General features: G+C 31.2%; 1 protein-coding gene across 2 annotated transcripts; it reads left to right on the top strand.

Moving 5' to 3' along the window:
* The first annotated feature begins 6,054 nt into the window (after positions 1-6,054).
* LOC139871894 (cysteine synthase-like) lies at positions 6,055-9,109 on the top strand. Of its 2 annotated transcripts, none has more exons than XM_071859646.1 (7): positions 6,055-6,306; positions 7,083-7,220; positions 7,559-7,610; positions 8,137-8,216; positions 8,344-8,403; positions 8,558-8,638; positions 8,849-9,109. In XM_071859646.1, the coding sequence occupies exons 1-7, from the start codon at positions 6,094-6,096 to the stop codon at positions 8,939-8,941; spliced, it is 717 nt and encodes a 238-aa protein (XP_071715747.1). In that variant the 5' UTR covers positions 6,055-6,093; the 3' UTR covers positions 8,942-9,109. The 2 variants fall into 2 exon arrangements, with proteins under 2 accessions (XP_071715747.1, XP_071715748.1); XM_071859647.1 differs by having other exon boundaries at positions 7,559-7,612; positions 8,142-8,216.
* The last annotated feature ends 696 nt before the right edge of the window (positions 9,110-9,805 follow it).

Raw genomic sequence — 9,805 nt, 5'->3', positions numbered from 1 at the left:
GTTTGGATAATTAAAAACTATGATAAACTTTGATTTAAAAGTTGTTCTTCTGGGAAAATGATTTTTCATGTGAACATGAAACTATATCCAAAAATCTTGGTTAAACTCAAAGTGAAAGTATGTTTTTCAAAATGGTCATCAAGATGTCGTTCTTTCGATGGAAATGACTACCTCTTTAGTAATTGACATGTAACTTAAATTTCCGACTATAAACCTATACTTTTTCTGTTTGGATTCTTAAATTAGAGTTCAATATAAAACCATAGCAATTTGATTCACTCAAAACGGATTTAAAATGAAGAAGTTATGGGTAAAACAAGATTGAATATTTTTGATCTTTTTAGCTACGGGAAATGTTTAACAAATCTATACAAATCATATCCTAGCTAACTTATATTGTATTATACATGTATTCTAATATATTATGTAATCTTGGGATACCATAGACACGTATGCAAATGTTTTGACATATCATATCGACCCATGTATATATATTATTTGGAACAACCATAGACACTCTATATGCAGTAATGTTGGAGTTAGCTATACAGGGTTGAGGTTGATTCCAAAAATATATATACTTTGAGTTGTGATTTAGCCTGAGACGTGTATACACTGGGTCGTGGATTGATTCAAGATAATATATATCGATTTATTTCTGTACATCTAACTGTGGACAACTAGTTGTAGGTTACTAACGAGGACAGCTGACTTAATACACTCAAATCTTTAAAACATAATAAAAATGGTTGTAATTATATTTTGATCATACTTTGATATATATGTACATATTTGTATAGGTTCGTGAATCGATCCGTGGCCAAGTCTTATTTCCGAGGAAGGAAATATCTGTGAAAGTGAGTTATAGTCCCACTTTTAAAATCTAATATTTTTGGGATGAGAATACATGCAGGTTTTATAAATGATTTACAAAATAGACACAAGTACGTGAAACTACATTCTATGGTTGAATTATCGAAATCGAATATGCCCCTTTTTATTAAGTCTGGTAATCTAAGAATTAGGGAACATATACCCTAATTGACGCGAATCCTAAAGATAGATCTATTGGGCCTAACAAACCCCATCCAAAGTACCGGATGCTTTAGTACTTCGAAATTTATATCATATCCGAAGGGTGTCCCAGAATGATGGGGATATTCTTATATATGCATCTTGTTAATGTCGGTTACAAGGTGTTCACCATATGAATGATTTTTATCTCTATGTATGGGATGTGTATTGAAATATGAAATCTTGTGGTCTATTGTTACGATTTGATATATATAGGTTAAACCTATAACTCACCAACATTTTTGTTGACGTTTAAAGCATGTTTATTCTCAGGTGAATACTAAGAGCTTCCGCTATTGCATACTAAAATAAGGACAAGATTTGGAGTCCATGTTTGTATGATATTGTGTAAAAACTGCATTCAAGAAACATATGTCGATGTAATATATTTCTATTGTAAATCATTATGTGTGTAAACAGTATATTTTAGATTATCATTATTTGATAATCTACGTAATGTTTTTAAAACCTTTATTGATAAAATAAAGGTTATGGTTGTTTTAAGAATGAATGCAGTCTTTGAAAAACGTCTCATATAGAGGTCAAAACCTCGCAACGAAATCAATTAATATATAACGTTTATAATCAATATGAACGGGACATTTCAGTTATAACTAGAAAGTTATACTTCCATGTTCTTGAACTTATAAAGTTAACTTTTAGTTTCAAGAAATATGAGATCAAGATTAACTAGTAATACTTGACCAAATTAACAACATTTCAACTTTAAAGTACATAAAATGAAGAAATAAGTTAAATCTACAAGTAACAAGTTCATGGTTGTTCATACTTTAAAGATTCAAGCCAAGGCTTTGATCTTTAAGAAAGTAAACTTTATGTTTACAAACATGGATTCAAGTATGATTTTTACAACTCATGAACTTTAAATCTTTAAAACATTAAGTGTAGAACCATAAACTAGAAAGTTTAGATTCTTTGTTCTTGGTTCTTTACAACAAAAGATGAAAGTAACCAAGATTAGATGAAGATACAAGTTATAGAACTTGATCTTTAACAAAGATAAACAATAAGTAAGTAATCATCAACAAAGAACAAGTAATCAAAACAAGCAAATGATGATGATGTATATGTATATATTTTGGTTTTAAGACAAGAAGAAAAGAAGAAGAAAAGCTCATGTTACTTACAATATTTGAGAGAAAATGAGAGAAAAAGAAATGAGAGAAATTTTGTGAGAAAGTGTAAGTATGTGTATGTGAAGAAGTGAGGTAGTAACACGTGTAAATATGCAACAAAAATTTAAAAAAAGAACTCCCCCACTCCTAGCAATGCCGACGGTTTTAGGGGAAAAAAGAGGAAGGGTCACAAGCTTGTTTTCATGCATGGGGAGGTGGTGTTAGCCTAGAATGGTAATAAAGTAAAGTGGCATGGGAAAGATGGTGTAAGTATCTTGTAACTAGATTCTTCAAGAACTAATCAATCTAGTTTAGTTTTAATGTAATACTTGCATGATAGTAATGGGCTAATTAATCCATTAAAAAGTAGGGTGGGCTTCCAAGTCCAAATCAAATAATAATAGCCCAAGTTCAAGTAAGTATGCAATTAATCAAATAAAGCCCAAGTAATTAACTAGTAACCTTAGTTAATTAAAATGACTAATAATAATTAATCATGAATGTAAATAATATTCGAAAATATTATTCGTGAAAAGTACGTGTGTCACAAAGACGAGTCGGGCATGTAAAGTCAAGTACGGTAGCAAGTAAATGTATAAAAATACATTCATTAAACACAAGCATTAATAATAAATATTATTAATTAAACGTTGGAAAATTCAGGGTCGTTACACATCAACTAGCTCTTTCATCTCGAACTCGAGAGATAACTCAAATTGTCGATCTCGGACATGTCTAAACACGCAAGTAACATGTCATCAACATATTACATTAATATGAGAAAAGAGGATTCGAATTTCTTCAAGTAACAACAATGATCCATCTCGCATCTAGTGAATCCACTCATTTTCATAACATTATCAAACTTCAAGTACCATTACTGAGGTGCTTACTTCAACCCATACAGACTTTTTCGTAGCTTACAAACCCATTTCTCTTTACCGTTTACATTGAAGCCCTAGGGGTGCACCATATAGGTCTCCTCATCAAGAAATATCCATGTAAGAATGAGGTTTTCACCTCGAATTATTCAAGATGTAAGTCCTCGGTAGCGTACCAATTGAATAGTTGTCAACCGGTGAAAATATCTCGTTATAGTCAACTCTAGAGATGTAAATGAACCGAGTTACTCGCGATCTACCCGAGCTCAACTCGTTAAAAAATCGATTCGAATCGAGCCTAAACGATCTTGATCTCGAGCTTGAACTTATTTTGAAGCTCGTTTGATAAACAAGCCCGAGCTCGAGCTTTATATCTCGAGCTCGAACGTGCTCGCGAGCCTAAACGAGCTTTATTTATATACACTAAAATATTATTTTCATAATAATATAGTGGATAAGTATATTATAATTATTCTTATATAAATAATAGTTAAAATAATATTATTATATATGAATATAAGTGGATAAAATTAGAAAACAAAAAATATTAATTAGAATTAAATTAATAATATAAAGAAAAATAATATTATGTAGTTAACGAGTCGAGCTCGAGCTTGTAAAATATCAAACGATCCGAGCTTGTAAAAAATCAAACGATCCGAACTCGAGTGTAAGATATTAGGCTTGAACCGAGCTGAACTCGAGCCCGAGCCCTTTGAAATTTAAACGAGATGAGCTCGACAGCTCGACTCGTTTACACCTCTACCGGTATATTGTTAATCAAGTATTATATAACACATAAAAGATGATATAAAGTCAAAGTTGAAAAGAAAATATTTCTACACTTAATACATGAATATTAATAAGGAACGGGGGAGGGAGTAGTATATTAATGATCGTGAGATTAGGTGGAATTTGATTGGTTTATATGGGCGATATTTAAACAATGATAATATAATATTGCAATTTGTTGCCGTATGCTAACGTCAACATTGCGTCACAATGATAATATGATAATTTCTTTTTATATCATTTGTTACATATGTTTTTTCTTTATGTTGTCATTAGGCGTTATAACCAAACATTAGGGGTACAATTTAATCTTAAAGTGGTTTATTAAATCATGTTAAGTGTAATTCTGTTTATGTTTATATAATGTTCTCAACGCTTTTTAGATTAATTATGACAGTGGAATAGTAGATTGATTAATGATCAAGTACGACGAGCTTCGAGTTCTCTGGCTTTTCAATGTGTTATTCGGAAATGGTTTTAGTTGATCTGGGTACTTTGGGTTCTAGTGTAGTCTTAGTCTGTTATGTTTGTTAGCTTAGTTTAAATTTATTCACCCTGTTGATGATTATGTCATGTTTAAGTTAACTAGTTTGTTTGATGTTGATTGTATTTGTTGACTAGGTTAGTTTTTTGTTAAGGTTGTATAGATTTTGTTGCTTGTTGAATTTTGGATCCCGTATTTATATTATCCTCTTTTTTTTGTTAAAGTCGATTGATTTTTCTGTAGATAACGTTTATTTTAACAAAGTAGGCATAGGCCCATAGTGTAAGGACCATCTATGTAACGTTTTATATTTAACACATTCTAGACTGTTCTCAGTCTCACCTGGCCCAAACTATTTTGACTCTATCCAAGGTTTATTATCTCTTCAACTTCACCAAATTCCATTTTCTCATTTATTATCTGTTAATTTTATTTTTATATACATAAAATATATCAAAAATACAAAAATACCTCTTCAATACACCTTGTTCTTGTGATCGCAGTTGACGAAGGTAACATTTCATTCAATTTAGCTAATCGACATTTGTCGACACTTGATTAACAAATTAAGTTAATCGTTGTTCATAAAATGATATAAAATTGCGTTACTCAACTTCGAGTATCACGTAGCGAATTAAATAATAATATTTCTGATCTTTAATTCTTTTCAATTATTTTATTATGCAGGCCAGCCAATAGATTCATTGTTTAAGATCGGTAACTTGAAGTCATTTTATCAATTTTGATTTTCAGCTAGGTTTTTGAAGTTATGGCGGAAGGAAAAATTTCAATTGCTAAGGATGTTACTGAAGTAAGTCTGTTATATTGTGTAACTGTTCATAAGTTTTATTTTTAATTTACATCATATATCATAATCATATATATTTTTATATTTTTATACTAATCTGCAGTTGATTGGTAATACACCTTTGGTTTATTTGAATAATGTTGTGGATGGATGTGTTGGGAGAATTGCAGCTAAATTGGAAATGATGGAGCCTTGTTCTAGTGTTAAAGACAGGTGTTTATTACATAATTTTGCTTAATTGATTTCATTATTAGGTTGCTAAATTGGATTTGTTAATCAAAGTCGGTCAAAATTAAATTTGATCAGCATTTTAACATGAATTTAAACTAGAATTTGTGTTTTTGAACAAAATGAACGATTTTAAACAATTATGTTAAAATTTATGTTCATAGTTATACTTTTATATTTACACATATAATTTTGAAATTTAATTTTTAAATATATAAAAGTACAATCTGATTAATATCCGAATTGCCGATTACTACTAATTGACTATTTTACTTGTGTATGGTCTGATTTTGTTTGCTTCTGGTGTGCAGGATTGGTTATAGTATGATCGCAGATGCTGAGGCTAAGGGGCTCATAACACCTGGAGAGGTTTGCTCACATCGTTAATAGATAATAGAAATTATACATGCATTTATTAGTTTTAGTGGTACATAATTATGTTTATATGATAATCGGTGTTACTAAAAGCTGTTAAATGTTGCTATGGGTTGACTACTGTTGACTACTTCTTATGTGTGACATTATTATGTGTCTTTTACTATCTAAAAAGTTTATGATTCTTAACTCATGCTTCTTTATCATAGTAAAATTGAAATTTTTGACATCATCTGACATGTTTTGTTACATTAATCTTTAAAGAGTGTCCTTATTGAACCAACAAGCGGTAACACCGGCATTGGACTAGCGTTTATGGCTGCAGCAAAGGGTTACAAGCTTATAATCACCATGCCTGCATCAATGAGCTTAGAGAGACGAATTATTCTCCGTGCGTTTGGTGCGGAGTTGGTCCTTACTGATCCAGCCAAAGGAATGAAAGGTGCTGTCGCAAAGGCCGAAGAAATATTGGCTAAAACACCAAATTCGTACATTCTTCAACAGTTTGAGAATCCTGCCAACCCAAAGGTAGTTTTATAATAATAATAATAATAATAATAATAATAATAATAATAATAATAATAATAATAATAATAATAATAATAATAATAATAATAATAACAACTAGAAAAATGAGCCCGCGCGATGCCGCGGGGCCTTTGGGTTGCGTATTTATAGTTAACGGAGCGTGTTATAGGTGTGTATATGTATTGAATATAGTCCGAGGTATTGAACGTTTTTTTTTTAGTGTCCGTTTCGCGTATAGTTAGTCCCGTTGTGTTCGTAGGATTTTTTTGAGTTGAACGGTGGGCTCGGAAAAATTTAACCCGCATCGAGCGAAAAGATAGGGCCCGTTAAAAATTCGGGTGGAGTTAGTTTTTTTTATTTTAATAAAATTGTATATTTACACTTTTTACCCCCAAGAAAAAGTAAGTTTGAGGGGTCCTTGTGTAAATTGAGGCAAAGATGAGGGACCGGATGTAGTGTGAACGCAATCGCAAAACTACATTACAAATACATTGAAACTACAAGAACTTGGGTGGTTATTAGTGTATGTAGGGAATAATAATAATAATAATAATAATAATAATAATAATAATAATAATAATAATAATAATAATAATAATAATAATAATAATAATAATAATAATAATAATAATAATAATAATAATAATAATAATAATAATAATAATAATAATAATTATTATTATTATTATTATTATTATTATTATTATTATTATTATTTTTTTTTTTTTTGTATTTATGTATTATGTTTAATCTCTATTTACCTTTGTACTTCTTAGATTCATTATGAAACAACTGGACCGGAAATTTGGAAAGGTTCGGATGGGAAAATTGATGCTTTTGTTTCTGGCATTGGCACTGGTGGTACGATTACAGGTGCAGGGAAATATCTTAAAGAGCAAAACCCTAACATAAAGGTTTGATTTTTGCTTATCCATATTTAGTTTGCTAGGTTCAACGTTGGCATTAGAGGTAGCAAAATGAGCAAACCAACCAACAAATTTTCTACTATTTTTAAAACTTTATTAAAATTGATGTACATATGGTCATGACAAGTGAAACTTTGCTGAATTTACATACAAAACCCTGATTCCGGTTGCAAGTGGTCATAAATCATAATTTCCACCTCTATTTGGTGTACTCGGTCTTCTGTAATACTACGTTTTTGTTTTTTCGCGTGCACTTGTCCTCTTTTGAATAACTCCGATTGATCAAGTGATTTTTTTTTTTTTTTTTTTTTTTTTTTTGGTCTCAGCTTTATGGTATTGAGCCCACTGAAAGTCCTATCTTGTCTGGAGGAAAGCCCGGTAAGATATACAGATGATATTTATTTACTTTTCCTTGATATTTTTCTTCCTATAACGGCTTGCAATGACATACTGAGAGTTTAGGGGATTCATATTTATATTTACATTATTAACTTCTGATGTTTATTTTTTAAAATAAGACATTTGTTTTGGAACCATTTTTAGAGAAGTTCTAGATAAATAAATGTCTTTGTCGAACCGAGACAGTTCGGATTTGTTCCAACTACAAGACTTCTATCGTAAATCATTTCAACCAGCGATTTTATCATCTTCTAGAATGTACCAGAATATTTACATCACAATCAGACGTTAAATTTTTTTATTCATGCAATTTGAACTAGCCAATGAAACCAACATGAACTGTCAAAGTTTGTCATCAAAGCATACATGAATTGTGACAGCAAGTGGCATCATCTATATCCTCTTTAGTAAATAAATTGATATAATTGTGTCAGTTGGACTTTTTACTTGTAAAGAATTTTGCTTTATTGACCATAGTAAATTTATTATATTTATGATGCCTAAGGTCCGCATAAGATACAAGGGATTGGTGCTGGTTTTATTCCTGGTGTTTTAGAAGTCGATCTCATTGATGAAGTTGTTCAAGTAAGTCCCACTCCATCTATTTTGTAAACATTTCTTTTGTCACTTTCATCGTCTTCCACAATTGGAGGCTTTCCTGGTTTGTTCCATCATTAAACTGATTTATATTTATATATGTATAATGTTAAAGGTTTCAAGTGAGGAAGCCATTGAAACTGCAAAGCTTCTTGCCCTCAAAGAAGGATTACTTGTAAGTTATATTTACTCATCACATGCGTCTCAGAACATGTAAAACTGCTTTACTTAGTGATCTAAGATGGCATTTTTATCCTTAAGTGTCCGATGTTATTCGTGATCAGATTATCTTCTAGTTGAGATTCTGATGTCAGCCTCAACTGTTACAGGTGGGGATATCGTCTGGTGCTGCAGCGGCAGCTGCAATCAAGATTGCAAAGAGGCCAGAAAGTGCTGGAAAACTGATTGTTGTAAGTTTCAAATTCGCTATCGAAGTTACTTGTTCATATTTTGATGGTCATAAATAATACGGTTATAAATTGTAAGAATTGGATTTCGGGTCAATGCAACCACCTGCATGTTTTGACCCGTTAACCAACCCATCCATTTTTGCGAAGCCTTAGTTCTATGTGGCATCAGTAGTAGCTGATGAGATTTTATTTACGTGCAACTAAATGCAGGTTATCTTCCCAAGTTTCGGGGAACGATACTTATCTTCCGTGCTGTTTGAGTCGGTGCGAAAAGAGGCTGAGAATCTGACATTTGAGCCTTAAAGATGAACAATTTCAAGTTTTTAATGTTTGTGTGTAATTGAAGTAGTTTCTTTCTCAGAGGGCACCTCTTTCTATTTTCAGTCCCATTATGTTGCAACGTTTCTGTTTCATATGTTATGTCAAACAACTGACTTATGCATATTATGATAATCACAAATAATTGATTAATCGAATGCTAGTGTTTTTGGTAAACTGAAAAAGAAAAATAAAAAGTTAGTCGAATTGTTATATCCGATAGATGTAAAAATATTAAAATATATACTCCGTAGCTAAAAAGGGGCTAGTGGAAATATTTTTATTTTAGAAAAAGGGGATGGCATTTATTTTGTTCCCACATCGGAGAGGTGATGAAATGTGAGTGGGTGATGTGAAGAATAAATAGGGATGTTAAGGGAGAAGTGCTGTTTTTTAACCCGTCCTGTCAGGGTGAGAGGCGACCTATCAATGATCGTATAGAGACGGTAGGTCGTGCCGACGCCTAAGACAATGAACACACTTATTATAAAGGCGAGTGAGCCTGCTCTACTTTAGGCGGGCTTGCCCGTCAATTTTTGGATGCCCACTTAAATGGGCTCAACCATTTACACCAAGCAATTTTATTTTATTTACTTTTAATATAATAAAATTAAGAGTTAATTCTACTTTAGGCGGGCTTGCCCGTCAATTTTTGGATGCCCACTTAAATGGGCTCAACCATTTACACCAAGCAATTTTATTTTATTTACTTTTAATATAATAAAATTAAGAGTTAATTACACTGATGGTCCAATTTTCGATATATATATATATATATATATATATATATATATATATATATATATATATATATATATATATATATATATATATATAAATGCCTACTTA

This window comes from Rutidosis leptorrhynchoides, chromosome 10, assembly GCF_046630445.1.
Source record: "Rutidosis leptorrhynchoides isolate AG116_Rl617_1_P2 chromosome 10, CSIRO_AGI_Rlap_v1, whole genome shotgun sequence".
NCBI lineage: Eukaryota > Viridiplantae > Streptophyta > Magnoliopsida > Asterales > Asteraceae > Rutidosis > Rutidosis leptorrhynchoides.
This window is presented reverse-complemented; position numbering and strand designations above follow the sequence as displayed.